Source organism: Lepidochelys kempii, chromosome 3, assembly GCF_965140285.1.
Source record: "Lepidochelys kempii isolate rLepKem1 chromosome 3, rLepKem1.hap1, whole genome shotgun sequence".
In the NCBI taxonomy this organism is placed as follows: Eukaryota; Metazoa; Chordata; order Testudines; family Cheloniidae; genus Lepidochelys; species Lepidochelys kempii.
The window spans coordinates 151402642-151425332 of NC_136382.1; the positions used below are offsets into that span (position 1 = coordinate 151402642).

General features: G+C 41.3%; 1 protein-coding gene across 4 annotated transcripts in view; it reads right to left on the reverse strand.

The window, feature by feature from the left end:
• BTBD9 (BTB domain containing 9) overlaps positions 1–22691 on the reverse strand; it is a 300205-nt gene that overhangs the window by 271814 nt on the left and 5700 nt on the right. For all 4 annotated transcript variants that reach the window (XR_012158194.2, XM_073338551.2, XM_073338552.2 and 1 more), the window contains exons 2-3: positions 7883–8093; positions 5529–5892 (exon numbers count right to left, since the gene is read on the reverse strand). Coding sequence is in view for 3 of the 4 variants with exons in the window: in XM_073338551.2 (XP_073194652.1) it covers positions 5529–5892; positions 7883–8067 (549 nt within the window). In the remaining variant the exon portion in view is untranslated. The remainder of the gene's footprint in view (positions 1–5528; positions 5893–7882; positions 8094–22691) is intronic.

Genomic DNA, 22691 nt, shown 5'->3' on the forward strand with positions numbered 1-22691 from the left:
TGGGACAGTGACTTTGTAGACAAACACCATAGCCATTAACTGCCATTAAATAGCTTACATGTAGCCAGGGCATTAAAAAGTATTTTACTGAGAAAAGGAATTTTGGTCAGGATGTTGGTTTAATGCCTATCTAGCAGATGGCACCTCTAACAGAGCAACATTCCCAAAGGAGTGAATGCCCTGCACTGTCAGATCAAAGTATAAGCCTAAGTCCTTATACTTGAATCCTAACCTTCTTGGTCAGAGACGAAAACACTACTGGCTCACTATGATACTCTTACTGACCAGCCTCCCTGGCCTTTCAGTTTTTATTTTGAGTATTGTACTCAGTTATAGCTTACTTGCTTTGACTTATTTTAATCACTTATGCAAGAATTTTAGGTTTTCTACTTACATAATAGGTTATGATTGAACCACCACCACCAGAACTAGGCTTAGAGTGTGTAAGTGTCTCAAGCCACTCAAATTAATGGTATCTTTAAATTCTCGGTTCCGATGGGTCAAGGAGTAAATAAAGGTGATTTTTAGATTTGGCAGTATAGTGGGCTGCTAAAGTAAAATTTTGGTAGCACACCTCTGAACTTAGCTATATGATCACTGGCGTGAAAATTAGATGCAGGTTTTGTATCACCCACTCCAAGCTCTTTCCCTCCTCTTTTCTCTTTTGGGGCCAAGCTGGTAACTGCAGAAAAGATTCACGAAACTATCTCCTGGACAGAAGCACAAACACGCATCTATTGCAAAATGAAACCTACCAGAACTGAACAACTTTTTGCATTTTCACTTTGCAGACAGTATAAGTAGGAATGAGCCTTAGAACAAGGAAGTCCTCCTGCAGCACTGGTTATGCCACAAACTCCAGTTACTGAAAGGAGGTAGCATGTTTCCTGGTCAATGGAGTCTGCTGATTTGTTCCATTCTACACTGATATTATCCCCAGTGCATTCTTAGTTGACATATAATATCTGGCATCAAGCAGTTAACAGTGAGGACTTAAGTGTCAAAAGGGAGCGGAAGCAATTATAGTCTCCTTTGTAACCAGATACCAAGTAAGGTCTCTGGTCCCTATTCATAGAATAAATGTTCTCATTAAACCTGCCAAAAAAGTCAGTGTATTTTTTAAAGTAAAAGGCACTTGAAATATTTTTCATACACATTTTAATATCCCTTTATAACCACGCATTGAAAGCTTGAAACTGAAACTTGCATTCTTACAAAAAAATTCTGCTACTTCACATGTATGCTGGTTTGAGTGCTGGGTTACTGGTACTGAGTTTTGAGGCAGATGAAACAATATGGGAGCATTTACTGTAGAAGAAAAGACATCTAGGACTAAATCCTCTGGTGCAGTGTAGCCACTTGGCATTGTAACATCAATGTATCCAGCCCAGAAGGCTCACTCTAGTGCAGACAGAACAGGAGTACTTGTGACACCTTAGAGACTAACAAATTTATTTGAGCATAAGGTTTCGTGGGCTACAGCCCACTTCATCGGATGCATGCAGTGGAAAATACAGGACGATTTTATATACACAGAGAATATGAAACAATGGGTATTCCATGCACACTGTAATCATAGAATCATAGAATATCAGGGTTGGAAGGGACCTCAGGAGGTCATCTAGTCCAACCCCCTGCTCAAAGCAGGGCCAATCCCCAATTTTTGCCCCAGATCCCTAAATGGCCCCCTCAAGGATTGAACTCACAACCCTGGGTTTAGCAGGCCAATGCTTAAACCTGAGAGTGATCAGTTAAGGTGAGCTATTACCAGCAGGATTGTAGTTTCCTCAGGAAGTCAGTGGTGTCTCAAAGATAGCTAGGAGTGTTGGCAGTGTGGAGCCTGAGGAGGGAGTCTACATAGCCAGACAATCCTGCTATCAGAGTGCCTGCTCGGGATTCTAGGGGGGTGTCTGTGCGGATTTGCTCTTGTGCTTTTTCAGGGAGTTTCTTGAGCAGATGGTGTAGTTTCTTTTGGTAACCCTCAGTGGGATCAGAGGGTAATTGCTTGTAGAATGTGGTGTTGGAGAGCTGCCTAGACACACCCCTAGAGCCCCGAGCAGGGGTATTCCATCTGCTACCCAAGATCCATAAATGTGGAAATACTGGACGCTCTGTCATCTCAGGCATTGGCACCCTGACAGCAGGATTGTCTGGCTATGTAGACTCCCTCCTCAGGCCCTATGCTACCAGCACTCCTAGCTATCTTCGAACCACCACTGACTTTCTGAGGAAACTACAATCCATAAGTGATCTTCCTGAGAACACTATCCTAACTACTATGGATGTAGAATCCCTCTACACCAACATTCCATAAAAAGATGGACTACAAGCCATCAGGAACAGTATCCCCGATAATGTCACAGCAAACCTGGTGGCTGACCTTTGTGACTTTGTCCTCACCCATACCTATTTCACATTTGGGAAAATGTATATATTAGCAGCACTGCTATGGGTACCCACATGGCCCCACAGTGTGCCAACACTTTTAAGGCTGACTTAAAACAATGCTTCCTCAGCTCTCGTCCCCTAATGCCTCTACTCTACTTGTGCTACATTGATGACATCATCATCTGGACCCATGGAAAAGAAGCCCTTGAGGAATTCCACCATGATTTCAACAATGTCCATCCCACCATCAACCTCAGCCTGGACCAGTCCACACAACAGGTCTACTTCCTGAACACTACGGTGCTGATAAGCGATGGTCACAACCACCACCCTATACCGGAAACCTACTGACCGCTACACTTACCTACATGCCTCCAGCTTTCATCCAGACCACACCACACAATCCATTGTCTACAGCCAAGCTCTAAGATACAACCGCATTTGCTCCAACCGCTCAGACAGAGACAAACACCTACAAGATCTCTATCAAGCATTCTTACAACTACAATACCCAGCTGCTGAAGTGAAGAAACAGATTGACAGAGCCAGAAGAGTACCCAGAAGTCACCTCCTACAGGACAGGCACAACAAAGAAAATAACAGAACGCCACTAGCCATCACCCTCAGCCCCCAACTAAAACCTCTCCAGCGCATCATCAAGCATCTACAACCTATCCTGAAGGACGACCCATCACTCACACAGATCTTGGGAGACAGGCCAGTCCTTGCTTACAGACAGCCCCCCAACCTGAAGCAAATACTTACCAGCAACCACCCACGAAAAACACTAACCCAGGAACCTATCCTTGCAACTAAGCCCGTTGCCAACTGTGTCCACATATCTATTCAAGGGACACCATCATAGGGCCTAATCACATCAGCCACACTATCAGAGGCTCCTTCAACTGCACATCTACCAATGTGATATATGCCATCGTGTGCCAGCAATGCCCCTCCGCCACGTACATTGGCCAAACCGGACAGTCTCTATGTAAAAGAATAAATGGACACAAATCAGACGTCAAGAATTATAACATTCAAAAACCTGTCAGGGAACACTTCAATCTCTCTGGTCACTCAATTACAGACCTAAAAGTCACAATATTACAACAACAAAACTTCAAAAACAGACTCCAAAGAGAGACTGCTGAATTGGAATTAATTTGCAAACTGGATACCATTAAATTAGGCTTGAATAAAGACTGGGAGTGGTTGTGTCATTACAAAAGTAAAATTATTTCTCCATGTTTATTTCCCCCCCCTGTACTGTTCCTCACACGTTCTTGGCAACTGCTGGAAATGGCCCATCTTGATTATCATTAAAAATGTTTTTTTTTTTCACCTGCTGGTAATAGCTCACCTTAACTGATCACTCTCATTATAGTGTGCATGGTAACACCCATTGTTTCATGTTCTCTGTGTATATAAAATTGTCCTACTGTATTTTCCACTGTATAAATCGGATGAAGTGGGCTGTACCCAACGAAAGCTTATGCTCAGATAAATTTGTTAGTCTCTAAGGTGCCACAAGTACTCCTGTTCTTTTCGTGGATATAGACTAACACGGCTGCTACTCTGAAATCTAGTGCAGAGGTGGGCAAACTACGGCCCGCGGGCCACATCCGGCCCACTGAACCGTCCTGACCGGCCCTTGAGCTCCCGGCTGGGGAGGCTAGCCCCCTGCCCCTCCCTTGCTGCCTCCCCTTCCCGCAGCCATGCTGCTGCACGGGCAGCGGAACTGGCTCCAGCTGGGCGGCACGGCTGGCAGTCCTGGTGCTCTCAGAGGCATGGTAAGGGAGCGGGGGGGTTGGATAAAGGGGCAGGGGGTCCCGGGGGGCTGTCAGAGAGCAGGGGGAGGTTGGATGGGGCGGAGGTTTGGGGGGGGGCAGTCAGGGAACGGGGAACAGGGGAGGTTGGATAGGTGTGGGAGGCCCGGGGGGCCTGACAGGGGTCGGGGGTGTGGATAGGGGTCGGGGCAGTCAGGGGACAGGGAGGGCGTTGGATAAGAGTGAGGTCCGGGGGGGGGGCGGTTATGGGACAAGGAGCGGGGGGGTTGGATGGGTCAGGGATTCTGAGGGGGGCAGTCAGGGGCCAGGGAGCGGTTGGATAAGCGTGGGAGTCCTTGGGGGGCCGGTCGGGGAGTTGGATAGGGGGTGGGGAGTCGGATAGGGGGTGGGGAGTCCTGGGAGGAGGCGGTCGGGGACAAGGAGCGGGGGGGGGGGGGGGGGGGCGGTTGGATGGGTCAAGGGTTCTGAGGGGGCAGGAAGTGGGAGGGGGTGGGGGTCAGGCTGTTTGGGGAGGCACAGCCTTTCCTACCCGGCCCTCCATACAGTTTCGCAAACCCGATGTGGCCCTCGGGCCAAAACGTTTGCCCAACCCTGTTCTAGTGCATGGGAGAACTCCAGTGGCACAGAGCCACCACAGAAATTCCTACGCACATTCATATACTACATCTAGTACAATGTAGGGGGTGTGACCAGAGGAAGGGACATAACTACACTGCAATAATCCAAAATTGTGGTTTCAGCCTGTTGGGACATTGAACAGCTGATGTAAACTGCAGCAGCCCAAAGGCTGCTCCAACTTATGCTTGGAGAATGATCCTGAGTGTAGGAGCCCTAGAATCAGGAAAATGAACATAAACTGAGTTTTATGCCATCTTTGCAACTCCCTCCTCCAAACTTTTACTGCGTACACTTTGTCCAGATTTCAAACGCCAGACTACACTGTTTAAAGGACAGTGCAGACTTTACAAATATGTAAGAAAACATACAGAAGAAAAGAAGGTAAATATTTTCCTCCTACCCTTGACAATGTCCTGTTAAGAGTCACGTTTAAGTTTTATAATTGGTCACAATTGACTAGCTCAATAGATATTACATTTAGGAATGATCTTTAGGGTCTCTTTATTACCACAATGTTTATGTTTATAGAATTCTACAAAATATTACTTATTCATCTCATCTTGACTTGAGTAACTCCAGCAATGCAATTTCACTGCTAATTGACCTTACTATTAAAGTCTCTTATTACTTGGCCTATGCTTCTCTTTTCTTCATTTCAGACCACGATTAGCATTTTATCATAGTGTTTTTTGTAGACCACAACCAACATGCCTGAAAGAACTTACAAAGACGCACCTTAGAAAGTGACAGAAAGCCTTCGCTGGAGAGCACCTCTTGAGCATTTCTATCCATAAACATACAGCACATACAAGTCAGTTTAGGGAGTGAGTAGAGACTGGCAACATCAAAGGTCATACAAACGTTCTGAATATTAAGTATGGTGCAAAGATATTCAGAGGTGGAATCCTCCAATTCTGGGAATCCATATTTGTGAGCCAGGCTCAGGAAATCCAGGAGTACCTCTTCCTTCTCATCTCTTAATGTAGCACGGCCTGTGTAGATATATTTCAGCAGCATTGTAAATGCTTCTGCAGTGGTATCCTGAAGAGGGATTTCTGCTTCAGGCTGAGATTCTCTCATTCCACCATATAATAATGCTCTAGAGACAGAAAGAAAATGTGAGAAACTTGCACCCTCACAATAAGTGCCTTATTATATATATTTAAACAGTAAAGTAAATAAAGCAAGCATCCAAATGCCAGGTGAAAAAATAAATGAAGGTATATTTGCAATGGCTCCTCAGAAGAGACCACATAAAATGAAAAAGAATGGTCTTGAAAATATGAAACGGAAGCTGTGCAGACAGCTTAAAATTCAGCTCTACTCTGATAGTGTCTACGTAGGAATAGCACTGTGGGAGTCTCTTCATCATTATCTCAATTATTCTACATCAAGTTTAGTCAGTTTACAGGTAAAAAGAATGGGATGTGAGGTGGATTTTGTTTGTTTTTTTAATTTCAGCTCTGAAAATTCACCCTGGGATCTGACAGTTAAGTTAGGTTCTTTCCTACTCACACATCACGACCAGCACTAAAGAGTTTTCAGAAAAAAATTATGTCCTTAGTGACACCTGCACAGCCCCACTGAAAGTTGAGGAAGCAGAAGTACAGACAGGTGAAATGACTTGCTAATGCTCTTACTATGAAAGAATAGCAGAACTGACAACAGAACCCAGGAGTATCAATCCCCATTTCATTGCTCTATCCACTAACTATGGCATAGGACAACATTGGAGGCCGAGATGATGAGACTTGAGAAGAATCAAAAAATTTGCAACGTGTTTTCTCTAGATGATAGGTAATTTGTGCATTCTGTACACATACGTCTTAGTTTAATCACTAGCATCTCTGGCATTCATATAAGAGAAGAATTATCTTGAAATTTTACTTGGTACATTTTAAGAATGGTAAGTAGATCTGCTGTGTTAAAATGAGACATGAGTTTCAACGCAATTTTTAAACATACAATATTTTCCTAGTTCATATTGCAGCAGATAGACTCTTTTAAATGAGCAATTTCAGCAAGAAAGGCTAAAACTAAACATTTTTAATAAATAAGTTGTATACAAAATGGGAAATGACTGCCTAGGAAGGAAAGGGATCTGGGGGTCAGTGGACCACAAGCTAAATATCAGTCAACAGTGTAACACTTTTGCAAAAAAAAAGCGGACATATTTATGGGATGTATTAGCGGAAGCGTTGTGAACAAGACATGAGAAGTAATTCTTCCTCTCTACTCCGTGCTGATTAGGCCTCAACTGGAGTACTGTGTCCAGTTCTGGGCACCACATTTCAGGAAAGATGTGGACAAATTGGAGAAAGTCCAGAGAAGAACAAAAATTATTAAAGATCTAGAAAACATGACCTATGAGGGAAGATTGAAAAAAATTGGGTTTATTTAGTCTGGAAAAGAGAAGACTGAGAGGGGACATGATAACAGTTTTCAAGTACATAAAAGGTTGTTACAAGGAGGAAGGAGAAAAATTGTTCTTCTTAACCTCTGAGGATAGGACAAGAAGCATTGGGCTTAAATTGCAGCAAGGGAGCTTTAGATTGGACATTAGAAAAAACTTCCTACCTGTCAGGGTGGTTAAGCATTGGAATGAATTGCCTAGGGAGGTTGTGGAACCACCATCATTGGAGTTTAAGAGCAGGTTAGACAAATACCGGTCAGGGATGGTCTAGATAATACTTAGTCCTGCCATGAGTGCAGGGGACTGGACTAGATGACCTCTCAAGCTCCCCTCCAGTCCTATGATTCTATGATACAAGCATGTTACCTGTATTTACACTTTTACTTTACAGAGGAAACCATCATCATATTTACATCATCCCATTTGTGTTCTGAAGTTTATTTCTTTTTAATCTGTAAATTGAGAGCCCAATTTAATAAAAGTCTAAAACATTATGATCTCATGGCATTTTCCAGCTTTTTACAGTTGGCCACAATGCTTTGATGCACTGGGAAGCACTCACACAAGAAAGGTCATGTTCAGTAAATAGTGGATTATGGAAGTATTTCTCTGAACTTCCTAATGTATATTTCATACACAAAGTTTCCTTTAAGCCTGACAAGAAGCAATACATCACCTGAAATAATGGCATCTGGCAGCCAGAATCACTCTATGTGCAGGAAAACGTTTCTTTTCTACAATAAAGGTAACATCACTATACTCCTCCCCATTCATCAGAGCACCAACATTCTCTGACAAAATGTGAACATGGTCAATTTCCCCCACAGCTGTGTAAGGACGGAGTGGGTGACTATTACTCATCTTGATGAAGTGATGGTATTGGCAGCCTACAGGAAGAAAGAAAAGAACCATAAGCATTTTTAAAACTGGGTACTGAAACTAACTCCAAGAACAAGTTACAATTACAAAAAAGCTAATGTAGATGGAATTTAGACAATTACAAGGGATAACAATTTAGTGAGGTTTCTGTTAAATCAGTTACAATAGGAACCCACCCAGCGTGCTTCAAAAATTATATTTCAGTTTGATTTCAGATATCTCCACCCTACTTTTATTCTGCCAATGCATCTGTTCTAAATCAACAAGATCCCATCAATCAAATCAAAGTAACTGAATGGGCTGTAAAACTTCTGCACTACTAAATGATTCACAAAAGACAAAACTCTGTATAAATTAAAATTAGTTGACTGACCAAGGATAGAGAAATCATCATCTGAGTAAACAGGCTTAGTCTAAATACTGAAATCTATGCTAAAGTGTTTTCATCAGTAATTAGCCAGATTATGGGTGTTCATGACATATTCTGCCTGGATCCAGATTAACGAGAACTGAAATAATTAGTGATTCTTAATTACTAACATATGAAGATTGTTCAGGCAGAGATTCTAGTAAATCCTTGAAAGTCTTAGAGGAATCCACCGGGAAGCCATCTCCACCAAGTATATTTTCAGACTGAAGAGGCCTTATGAGAAAAAAGACCTTCTGCTCTTCAATTGCAGAGTCTAAAAGATCTCTTGAGCAGAGAAATGGCATTTACAAGGCATATGGTTTAACTATTCATTTCACTTTGTGTGTGTACCCATGTGGTGTATAATTTGAAATAGCATTCCTTACACTTCAACTGTCACTTGGGGAGAGAAATAACATGTTGTCTACATTTACACAGAAAATATACCTTTGAATATTTTCTTCTTACCTAACAGACCAGAAACCTACCCCACTTGATTCTCTAGCCATATGCTTTACCTCTGGAAATCCACAAGCTTAAACAAAACGTGCAGACAGCCATAAAGGGTGATATGTCCTTGACTGTAACAACATTATTATACGAAATTTCAATATTATACCATAAATTAAGTCGGTGATGGCCATTCCATTCTAAGCCTCAATTGTTAGTCTCCTGTAATTTCCACAAAAAACCTGGGGGAGTACATTTGTTATAAATATTCTCAATCATTTTTTCAGAGTTTAAAAGTAAAATGCAGAGCAAACCCAGAAATGGAATTAAGCTCAGATTTGTGCGTTGAGCGTCCTCAACCATCAGGCTTCAGGAAGCATTCAGTTCAGAAATTTTTGACTAAGTTATTTTTCCTCTTTGATACTCTCTTAGAATCGCCCTGTTCACTGAACGTATCCAAGAAAGGGGCAACACAAATACCAGAGTTCTCATTGCAAATAAACACAAGCTGCGATATTTGTGATAACACAGAATGATGTATTCTGGGATACCTTCTGTGAACCAGGAAGTACCAAAATGATTTCACAGAAAGGAAAAGGGAATTTTAGAAATTAAAGTTTATTTCTGTGCAGTCCAGCTTGTGAGGACATGCAATGTAAAATATTGGGGTTTAATATTTATTCTTACATTGCAGTTCACTTAAGAGAAAGTCAGTTCAACGGTTTGACATTAGTGATGCAGATTTTACACTTCAAAAATATTTTCAGACACTTTTTGTGTTCTAGTAACCAGCTTTATTTAAAACGTTAAATTGGGTATGTGTGTGTGACAGGGTCAGGCCAGATGGCTATAGGAGAGTAACAGAAGACAGATATATTAGCCCCAGGCTAAGTAGGTCCATTTTCACTTGGTAAGGTAACAGGGAAGGTTCCAGAACAATCAGGAACCTTCTGGACACAATTAGGACAAGCTGATTAGAACACCTGCAGCCAATCAAGAAGCTGCTAGAATCAATTAAGGCAGGCTAATCAGGGCACCTGAGTTTTAAAAAGGAGCTCACTTCAGTTTGTGGTGTGCATGTGAGGAGCTGGGAGCAAGGAGCACTAGGAGCGGAGAGTGAGAATGCGGACTGTTGGAGAACTGAGGTGTACAAGCATTATCAGACATCAGGAGGAAGGTCCTATGGTGAGGATAAAGGTGTCGGGAGGAGGCCATGGGGAAGCAGCCCAGGGAGCTGTAGCTGTCGCACAGTTGTTCCATGAGGCACTCTAGACAGCTGCATTCCACAGGGCCCTGGGCTGGAACCCGGAGTAGAGGGCAGGCCCGGGTTCCCCCCAAATCCTCCCAACTCCTGGTCAGACACAGCAGTCGTCGACCTGGACCATGAATTCAGAAAAACGGCCAAGCTGAGGGCTGCCGTGAAGCTCCAAGGTGAGCAAATCCGCCAATAAGCACAAGACCCACCAAGGTAACTCAGGAACTTTGTCACAGTGTGCAATCCTCCATGAAAACAGAAGTAATTAAATTCACATACTGCACATATTCATTTCTGTAATAAAATAGTATGAAGTGTCACAAACTGAATGCATTCTCCTAGCTATATATGTTTTATGTTCACATTCTAGTAAGTGTGCAGAGCGAAAAATACAACTGAGTTTAAATAGAGTATTTCTATTTCAATACCATCAAGAAGCTCTGAGAACATAGCCTCACTGTGGTAGATACTGTACAAAAAAAGAGAATCCCTACCCCCAAAAGCTTAAATTTAGACAAGACAGAAAGGGTGAGAGAGAAAAAAGCAGAAGATAGAAGAGGTGACTGACCCAAGGACACACAACAGGTCAGAGTAGCGTGGGGAACAGAATCCAGGTCTCCCATTCTGCCTATTACTTACATTAGGTGAGTGTTCTTGGTCAAACTCACTGCAAGTATAAGCAGAAACAACTCCACTGATGCCAAACAAATCGCTTCCACTTATGAAAATTATGAATCTGGGACTCTGAGCCTTTACTTAAATTTGTGATCCTATAGGTCCCCTCCATGATACATCAAAGAGGCTATGGTACTTTCAAGAATAATAAATCAAACACCCCCAAAAACAAAGCTCTCTATATAGTAGACTTTACCATAGTATCAATTAACATACCTTTAGCTGCTGAAAATTTGTAGACAAATTAGTCTTTAGGAAAAACCAGACGCATTTTATCATGTAATACCTTTTTACCAAAAGAACAAATAAAAATCTATAAATTATAACTGGGGCTGTCGATTAATCCCAGTTAACTCGCGCAATTAACTCAAAAAAAGTAATCACAATTAATCGCAGTTTTAATCGCACTATTAAACAATAGAATACCAATTCAAATGTATTAAATATTTTGGATGTTTTTCTACATTTTCAAATATATTGATTTAAATTTCAACACAGAAGACAAAGTGTACAGTGCACTCACTTTATATTATTTTTATTACAAATACTTGCATTGTACAAATGATAAACAAAAGAAATAGTTTTCAGAGTAACAGTCGTGTTAGTCTGTATTCGCAAAAAGAAAAGGAGGACTTGTGGCACCTTAGAGACTAACCAATTTATTTGAGCATAAGCTTTCGTGAGCTACAGCTCACTTCATCGGATGCATATTGTGGAAAGTGTAGAAGATCTTTTTATACACACAAAGCATGAAAAAATACCTCCCCCCACCCCACTCTCCTGCTGGTAATAGCTTATCTAAAGCGATCACTCTCCTTACAATGTGTATGATAATCAAGGTGGGCCATTTCCAGCACAAATCCAGGATTTAATAAGAACGTCTGGGGGGAGGGGGGGAAGGGGGTGGTAGGAAAAAACAAGGGGAAATAGGTTACCTTGCATAATGACTTAGCCACTCCCAGTCTCTGTTCAAGCCTAAGTTAATTGTATCCAATTTGCAAATGAATTCCAATTCAACAGTTTTTTTCAATAGTATTTTTCAATTCAGCTCATACAAGTACTGTAGTTCAATCTCTTTATTGTGAAAGTGCAACTTACAAATGTAGATTTTTTTTTTTGGTTACATAACTGCACTCAGAAAAACAATGTAAAACTTTAGAGCCTAGGAGGCCACATACTCCTACTTCTTGTTCAGCCAATCATTAAGACAAACAAGATTGTTTACATTTATGGGAGATAATGCTGCCGGCTGCTTATTTACAATGTCACCTGAAAGTGAGAAAAGAAAAGGAGTACTTGTGGCACCTTAGAGACTAACAAATTTATTAGAGCATAAGCTTTCATGAGCTACAGCTCACTTTGAAAGCTTATACTCTAATAAATTCTTAGTCCCTAAGGTGCCACAAGTACTCCTTTTCTTTTTACGGATACAGACTAACTACTCTGAAACCTGAAAGTGAGAACAGGCATTCACGTGGCACTTTTGTTGCCAGCATTGCAAGGTATTTACATGCCAGATATGCTAAACATTCATGTGCCGCTTCATGCTTCAGTACCAGTCCAGAGGATGGGCTTCCATGCTGATGTCGCTCGTTAAAAAAATAATGTGTTAATTAAATTTTGACTGAGCTCCTTGGGGGGTGGGGTGGAGAATAGTATGTCTCCTGCTGTTTTACCTGCATTCTGCCATATATTTCATGTTACAGTAGTCTCTGATGATGACCCAGCACATGTTGTTCATTTTAAGAAAACTTTCACTACAGATTTGACTAAATGCAAAGAAGGTACCAATGTGAGATTTCTAAAGATAGCTGCAGGACTCGACCCAAAGGTCAAGAATCTGAAGTGCCTTCCAAAATCTGAGCGGGACGAATGTGGAGAATGCTTTCAGAAGTCTTCAAGAGCAACACGCCCATGCGGAAACTACAGAACCTGAACCACAAAAAAGAAAATCAACCTTCTGCTGGTGGCATCTGACTCAGATGATGAAAGTGAACATGTATCGGTCTGCTCTACTTTGGATTGTTATTGAGCAGAATCCATCATCTGCATGGATGCATGTCCTCTGGAATGATGGTTAAAGCATAAAGGGAGATATGAATCTTTAGCGCATCTGGCATGTAAATATCTTGCAATGCCGGCTACAACAATGTCATGCAAACACCTGTTCTCGCTTTCAGGTGACATTGTAAACTAGAAGTGGTAAGCATTATCTCCCACAAATGTAAACAAACTTGTTTGTCTGAGTGACTGGCTGAACGAGAAGTAGGACTGAGTGGACCTGTAGGCTCTAAAGGTTTACATTGTTTTATTTTTTAATGCAGTTATTTTTTGTACATTATTCTACATGTGTAAATTCAACTTTCACGATAAAAAGATTGCATTACAGTACTTGTATAAGGTGACTTGAAAAATACTATTTTGGTTTTTTTTTTACAGCACATATATTTGTAATAAAAAATAAATATAAAGTGAGCCCCGTACTCTGTGTTCTGTGTTGTAATTGAAATATATTTGAAAATGTACAAAACATCCAAAAATATATAAATAAATGGTATTCTATTATTGTTTAACAGTGCGAATAATCGTGTGATTAATTTTTTTAATGACATGATTAATCACAATTAATTTTTTTGATCGCTTGACAGCCCTAATTATAACGTATCACCTAGTGGCAGATCTAGAATCTATATCCCCATCAGGATTTCCACATCCTACATTTTAGGAGTCCCTGCTTTTCACTTGAATTATGACTCTTAAGAGTAGAGCCAGATGAGTCTCACCAGAACTGGCATAGATCTTCCTGCTACTTTCTCATCCTCATGGGAAGCTGGGAGATTCATACATGGCAGTTTATGGTGTAGCAGGATATTCGCTTTCCCCCCTCCCCCCCATCTATTTACTTCCATGTATCTGCCCTACACTCTGTTACATCCTCCTTTCCTTTTGAGATCAGTGTGTGGAGGGATGTGACCAAACACACACAATGGGTTAATTTTTCTAGGTGTGTTTGAAATCAAGTTGACAGAAAAGATTCATCTGGCTCTCCACTAACTTTATTTCCAAAATCTGTAGATGCTGCCTACCCTGGTAACTGAGTGGGTTAAAGATGAATAGCCTTCACCTCAAGTCAAAACAGGTAAAAAACCTCTGGATTAGCAAGTGGCAGTTTGTATTCCTGCAAGAATCAATGTGTAGCCGCAGTACTCAGACTAAGGCTCACAATCTGCAAGTGGCCCTTTAATGTGTCTCCTGCACATATTAAAACCCTATGAGATTTAATTATCCAATCTAAGTTATTAACCAATCAGGACGCTTTTACTATGTTATTAACCAATTGCAGTTGATAAAATAATAACACTTGATCATTTTGCTGTGAGAATTTTATATATGTAAACAAACTAAATATTTCCCATCATACGGTTTAAATATGAATATATAGTACTATAGTAAATGCAACAATGAATTCACACTACTGTGGCTCTTTTGGGTAATGCTGACCGCTAATTTGGCTCCTGAACCACTGAACTCTGATTATCACTGGTGTACAGGATGATAGGTAGAATCTGGTTTGGGGAGTATTTCTGGGAGGCTTCGCCATTTAGACAATAGATGTGATTTGCCCTCTAAAAGGAACAATGTTGTGCTAGTCAAGAGTATGGACTACAACTATGCTGATTGCTGAAGACTTAGCGTTCCAAGAAATGGATTGGTTACTGGTGTGGGAGTTTTTCAAATTCTGTAGCAACAAAGGATTGAGATGACTGATAACTTGATATAGATCAAGTGTTGGGGGTTTAGAATTTACCTTTCAACCTTGACTAGGGCACTGTAGGATACTAAAGCTGGTTTGAAATGGAGGTTCTGGTCACATTCAGTGCATAATCTGTTTGGAATAAGGCCAAATACCATCATTATTTAATCATAAATGGCACTGCCTGATCATGCCTGCATTGCAGACACACTGCAGGAAGTTGCCAATGATGCTATATGGCTGATCTCTGCCCGGCTGGTTACTCCATTAGATATAAATCCAGGCAGGGACAGGGACAATATGTGCCCATACTTTTTAATGTTAAGCTGCAGCGTAGGAGGTGACTCACCCCTGAAAATGAATTTGAATACACCCTAGTATCAAATTAATCTAGAGATCAAGGTGATATACAGGCCACCTTACAACTCTTAAGATTTTTCTCAAAATGATTCAGCTTTGCATTACAGCCATCAAAATTAACAGTCCTAGGAGATGTTACTACCAAGGATGACTCATGTATGCAATTTTGCAATCTCACCACTTGCACAACAGCTACAAGAGTACCCCAGGCAGTTTCAGGAACAAGCTGTATTGGTCAGCACACCTTTAATTTGATATTCAGAATTGGTTTGGAAACTAAGAACATAAGAATGATTGTACTGGGTTAGACCAATGGTCCATTTAGCCCAGTATCCTCTCTTCCTACAATGGCCAATGCCAGATACTTCAAAGAGAATTAATAGAACAGGACAATCATCAAGTGATCCATTCTGTCATCCACTCCCAGCATCTGCCATTCAAGAGGCGGAGGGACCTCCAGAACATAGGGGTGCATCCCTGATCATCTTGTCTAATATCCATTGATGGACCTATCCTCCATGAACTTATCTAGTTCTCTTTTGAATCAAGTTATATTTTGGGCTTCACAGTACTCCCTGGCAACAAGTACCTGCTGCCTATTAATTTCATTGGGTGACCTCTGATTCTTCTGTTATATAAAGGGCTAAAGAACACTTCCTTATTCCCTTTCTCCACAGCATTCACAATTTTCATAGACCTCATATTCTCTCCTCTCTCCACCACCCCCCGTTAGTCGTCTCTTTTCCAAGCTGAACAGTCTCCGTCTTTTTCATCTCTCCTCATACAGAAGCCATTCCATACCCCTAATCATTTTTGTTGCCCTTCTATGTATCTTTTCCAATTCTAATATATCTTTGGGATGGGGCAACCAGAATTGCATGCAGTCTTCAAGGTGTGGGCATGGATTTATATAATGGCATTATGATGTTTACGGTCTTATCATCTATCCCTTTCCTGATCCTTTTAGCTTTATTGACTGCTGCTGCACACTGAGCGGATGTTTTCAGAGAATTAACCAGAATTACTCCAAGATCTCTTTCTTGAGTGGTAATAGCCAATTTAGACCCCATCACTTTGTATGTGTATTTGGGATTATGTTTTCCAATACGCATTACTTTGCATGTATCAACATTGAAATTCATCTGCTATTTTGTTGCCCAGTCACCCAGTCTTGTGAGATCCCTTAGTAACTCTTCACTCTTCTGCTTTGGACTTACAAAATTACTCAAGAAGTTATCATCGGCAAATTTTGCTACCTCACTGTTTAGTCCTTTTCCCAGATCATTTATGAACATTGAACAGCAAAGATCCCACTACAAATCCCTGGGGGACCCTGTTATTTACCCCTCTCCATTCTGAAAACTCACCATTTATTCCTTCCCTTTATTTCCTGTCTCTTAACCAGTTAATGATCCATGAGAAGACCTTCCCCTATTTATCCCATGACTGCTTACTTTGCTTAAGAGCCCGATTCGGTAAAGGACCTTGTTCAAAGGCTTTCTGAAACTCAAAGTACGCTGTACCCACTGGGTCACCCTTGGCCACATTTGTTACCAATCTATTAGAATTCTTTGAGGGTGTCGAGGCATGATTGCCCTTTACAAAAGTCAAGTTGAATCTTTTCCAACAACTCATGCTCATCCACGCATCTGATAATTCTGTTTACCAGTTTTCCTGCTACTGAAGTTAGGTTTACCAATCTGTAAGTGCCAGTATCACCTCTGGAACCTTTTTAAAAATCAGCTTTATATTAATCATTATTTAAATCAGCAAGCAGGAATCCTTGATTTAAATCATTAGTTCTGATCTAATTTAATGGTTGGTAACTGTGATGCTTCTTGGGGTATTCAAGGCGGTAAGTCACTTTGTAACCAACTACCTCCAGTGCTAGGGAGTCTTGCCTATGTTAGCTGGGTATTGGCTGCCTAATACAATTAGTCTGTCAGCCACTCACTCTTCTCTGGGCTACACCAGCTCTGTCTTTGCCTGGCAGGTTGACAATAGATTTACCTCAGCCTCCAAGTTCCTTCAAAGTGTACCCTTGTGGTGTCCAGCCCCTGATCACTGGATACTGAGAGAAATCCCAGATCATCTCATCCCAAAGTTACAGTGTACCACAGTTTACCTGTTTTACCTTAGACCACTGCTCCTACATCACACACAACACTTGAATCCAATTATAAACCAAAAGCGTATTTCTTTAAGAAAGAACAGAGATTCAGATCAAAACCAGTGTGAGAGATGGGAACAAATGATTACATAATAAAACATCATAGCATGCATTCTAAAGACTAAACTAACAAGTTATCAGGTTTCAGAGTAGCAGCCATGTTAGTCTGTATTCGCAAAAAGAAAAGGAGTACTTGTGGCACCTTAGAGACTAACCAATTTATTTGAGCATAAGCTTTCCTGAGCTACAGCTCACTTCATCAGATGCATAACAAGTTATCGTCGTGTCTAAACCTAAGGAAACTGTCTACAGAACTTTTTCTCACCCAAAGCTCTCTCCAGCACTTTCAACCAAGCCTTGCCGAGGTCCCCTTTTCATGAAGCAAACTTACTGCCAGTTTACTTCCTCGGTGAAGGATACCAGGGTCTATTTTTTCACCCCCAAATATACCACAACAGATCTTTGATGTTTACGTCACAAAAGGTACCATCCTCCTCCTCCCCCCTCCCCGCTGTTTACTTTTTCTGTTACTTTTCTTCTGAAGTTTCCACCAGCTCCTCATTAGCATTTGGTTTAGAATGCTAATACAATCCTATTGTATGACATACAATACACAATGGTCCCCACAGGAGATGTGTGTCTCCCACCCCTCTGTCTGGAGGAGTTTGTTTCAAGACACACTACCTTTCAGTGACCTGTTTTTAACTACAGATCTAGAGAACATAACTTTTAGTATAAAACACATAGTTCTGAACATATTTTCCAAACATACATCTCACAATGGCTATGAGGACCTGTGTGAGACATGCTTTAATGTCTTAATCCTTACACTTTCTTTCGTTGAACCCAGAGGATCCTATACCCCTATACACACCAGTGCCCTCTGCCAGTTGGCATCCAGAGTTTCTAGGGTCACAGTAACCGTTAAAACATGTTGATTTGCATCTAAATATACCTTTTCCACTAAAACTGATATATTTTTGCTCACCAGGACAACATACTATAGCTATACATATTTATGCAGTTATATAGCTTAACACACATTTATTCAGGTTCTTAATTTTTACATGTTTTATGATGTTTGCAAATAGTGAATCCTACCTTTTATTTTTTACTTGTGATGTGTCAAGTTGCATTTCGATTGAAATTGGAATTCAATTAAAATGGGCAAAAAATAAGTTTTATTAGTTAAATAAAACTACTTTAAATGTCTGAATATATAAGAAAATAAACTGACCTGATTGTTTCTGGTTACCATATGCCTCAATATTTTAGAATTAGTAGATATCATCTTACAGCACATTTTAATTATATATTGGAAGAGGAAGACAAATTGTCCGGCTTTTTCAACTCCTAATCAGTATGATGGGATAACATGGTTTTGGTAATTAAATATTCATGGTAAACAGGCCCAATGGCCTGTGATGGGATATTAGATTGGGTGGGATCCGAGTTACCCAGGAAAGAATTTTCTGTAGTATCTGGCTGATGAATCTTGCCCATATGCTCAGAGTTTAGCTGATCGCCATATTTGGGATCAGGAAGGAATTTTCCTCCAGGGCAGATTGGAAGAGGCCCTGGAGGTTTTTTGCCTTCCTCTGTAGCATAGGGCACAGGTCACTTGCTGGAGGATTCTCTGCTCCTTGAAGTCTTTAAACCACAATTTGAGGACTTCAATAGCACAGACATAGGTGAGATGTTTTTTGCAGGAGTGGTGGGTGAAATTCTGTGGCCTGCGTTGTGCAGGAGTTCAGACTAGATGAACATAATGGTCCCTTCTGACCTAAATATCTATGAATCTATGATATCTTTGGTATCATCTGCAGTCTATATGAAAACCTTATTATAGATTCATAGAATATCAGAGTTGGAAGGGACCTCAGGAGGTCATCTAGTCCAACCCCCCTCTCAAAGCAGGACCAATCCCCAATTTTGCCCCAGAACCCCCTAAATGGCCCCCTCAAGGATTGAACTCACAACCCTGGATTAGGAATATAAACAAAAATATTGTGTTGGTATACGTGATGTGACACTCCATATTATTTTTAGAAATATGCTTATGATATAAATATGGCAAAACTAAGATATTTTATGCAAGATGGCTCACATAAAATTATCATTGGAAAGGTTATGATTTACTGAATGTGATTATCCAATTTGTATGCATGTATCATTTCTGTATCTGGAGTTAGGAATATTGACTATGTAACAATTACAACTATGGTTATACTTGGAGACGCCAACCAGACAGTAAGCAATCGGCCTTGATAGGTCATTAGAAAAAAAGCTTTGAAGATGTGGATGTCCCATCTTCTGGAAGTTCCTTCCTGTGGACATTGCAAATGTAAGCAGAGTCAGGATGAGCTCTACCCTGACATCTGGTGGCAAGTCATGGTAGGTTGTGGAAAAGAACTTCAGGGGCTGATCTCATTTGCATAGGCACACCCACCCTGCCTAGATGGTCACTTTGGCTGCTGTAGGAGCCCCAGTTTCTCTGTTATAGGGGCAGGAATAAACTGTTATTATCCTGATTATGTGAATCAAGGACAGTGGAACTGTACTTGGCCTTTTGTTATGATGCAGGGACTCACCATCACCTAAGCAGCACTCGCTAGGCAAGGGTCATGGGATCCAAAACCCAGTGAATAGAGAAAGGCTGGGGACAGGTATTAATACTTGGTGGTATGGGCCCCTGGTGAGGGCCTTACATGCTAAATGCACTTCCTCCTCTCACCACTGTGGAATATCAGAGCTAATTTTGATTCCATTAGGAGTCTTGTTAGACTGCTGAGCCAAATTCACTTTGGGCTAATAGTGCACCAGCACTGAGGCTCCCCTACTACAAGCTGAAATCACAAGAGAGCTAAACTTACTAACAGCTGAACTCATTGAGTGTTGTGTTAAGTAGTGGGGGAGCCTGAAGATATATTGGGGAGCAGTTTGCGGGACGGCTGGCAAGCAGAGCGGCTGGTGGAGCGGAGCAGTTTGTCGGATGCCTGGAGCAGCTCATGGGGGCAGCTGGCAGAGCGAAGCCCCATGGAGAGGTGGGGCAATAAGCTTTGGACCGTATAAGGTACCCCTTAACCTCCTCCATCTCCACCGAGGTTGTGAGGTAAAACTCTGCAGATAAACTTTCAAACTCTGGGGCTGCCCTGACCAGGGACAGAAACTTTTAGGTTGTGGGACTTTGGGTGATTTTGGGTTGCTGGACTCAAGAACCAAAGGGAAAGGACACGCCCCAATTTGCTTGGGGTGGGTTTTTTGCTCATAGGTTGTGTTATGAATCCTGTTGGTGGTGTTTCCCCAACATAATGCCACATTGTTTCTCTCTGTTATTAAAAGGCTTTTTGCTACACTCAGACTCTGTGCTTGCGAGAGGGGAAGTATTGCCTCTTGGAGGCGCCCAGCGGGGGTGGTATATATTTGTCCCAGGTCACTGGGTGGGGACTCGAGCCGGTTTTGCATTGTGTTATTGGAATGGAACCCCTAGATACTGAACCCAGCCCTTGTTGCTGCCAACTCTGATGGGCAGAAGGGTTACACAAATAAACCTGGTTTCATGGTTGCTTTGACACTGCAAGGTCAGGTGATGTCACCTGGTACAAGGAACCACCTTGGACACTACTGGTATTTTTCCACTGGAAACAAAGGCTTCCTGCCTTATGTAAATTCTATTTAAGGCTGGGGAGTAAGGCAAACAGGCCTCTTCTCCATGCCCTCCTGCCCAAAGAAGAAAGACTTCTAAAAGTACCTGAAGAGACAAAGGAACTGAGCTGTGGGAAAGGCAAGGGCTGAGTCCAAACTAAGACAGGAGTCTAGTCTGTAAAGAGAAATCACTGGAACTCTAAGCTACAGAAACTCTGCAACTTGACTAAAACAACATTTAGGGTGAGAAATTAAATTTTGTTACCTGTTTCTTGAGTATATGAAGCTTAGTTTGCATGTTTTGTTTTATTTGCTCAGTAATCTGCTTTGTTATGTTTGCTATGCCTTATCATCACTTAAAATTTATCTTTTGTAGTTAATAAACTTATTTCTTGTTTATAACATAACCCAGTTTGTGCAATTCATATCGGGGGGGAGAGGGAGAAAGAAGCTCTGCATCTCTCTCTCTCCATATTGAGGGAGAGGGAGAATTTTTATGAGCTTGCACTGGGTAGATCTTTCTATACAGCGCAAGACAATATTATTTTGGGTGTACTTTCCAGAGGGGAGCTGCACTTGAGTGCTGAGCAATTTCCTAGCTGAATCTTCCCATAGAGAGCTGCTTGCAGACCCTGTGAGTTTCTACAGCTGGTGCGTCCCTACCTGAGCATGTGTGTGCTGTCAGAAGCCGAAGAGCCTGATTCAGCAAAACAGGGAGAGGGAGCCCAGGCTAGCGGAGCAGGCAGGTTCAATGAAACCCCAGTACATCAGGGGGGCACTGAAAGGGGCGGGGGCGTCCCAACCCGCCACAGTATAATTATAATTTTAATCAACAAGCAGTAAAAACAGATCAGATTATGTCTCTCCATTCTGCATGTACAGCATATAATTTTATCCTGATACATCCCTGCAATTACCATTAAGGTCAATTGGAGCTGTGCGCGCATAACTGAGGATGTAACTGGCTCTAGCTAATGACAAGTAGTAAATCAAAGTAATCCATATAGTATGTACATCACAGAAGTTAAGACATTCTGAAATCTCCTGATTTCTGAAAATTAATGTAACAGTGTTACAATTTAAAAAAAAATGTTTTTGTTTGCCTTGCCCCCTACTCCCTTCTTGTGGGAGGGGGAAATTAAAAGAAAAAAAGGGATTCGCTCACTATTCTCTCCCCACTAAGCTGCCTTTTGCTGACAAAACTGTGTAGTGTAGACAAGGCCCAAGTGTCCACATGGGGAGTTAATGCGCACTAGTTATTCTGCACTAAATTTACAGCTTACTTTACTCTGCACTAACTTTCCCACATAGATAAGTCCAGAGCAGCTTTTTCTGAGTAGCAGCTATTCCACAATGTACAGTGGTAATAGATACTTAGACCCTGAAAGCACCTGTTAACATTACATATACACGTTGTTATTTATATTCCAGAAGCACTTAAGAGAGTCCAACCAATGTTAGGGCTCCACTGTGCTAGGCACTGTACTGAATCACAGTAAGCAGCAATTCTAAAGAGTTTGCATTCTAAACAAAGTGCGGGAGAAAGGAATGCAACATGTAAGCAGAAGTTGGACAACTGAGACACAGAGGTTAAGTGCCAAGAATTGAACTCAAGTCTCCCTTGAGTTCCATAACCTTTAGACACTATAGTAATTATATTTATACAATTCAAAGGCAAAAAACTACATTAACATGAAGTTGAGGTTGCACGGTGGTATGTTGATAAATGCAAAATAATGCACATTGGAAAACATAATCCCAACTATACATACAAAATGATGGCATGTAAATTCACTGTTCCGCTCAAGAAAGAGCTCTTGGAGTCATTGTGGCTAGTTCTCTGAAAACATCCACTCAGAATGCAGCAGCAGTCAAAAAAGCTAACAAT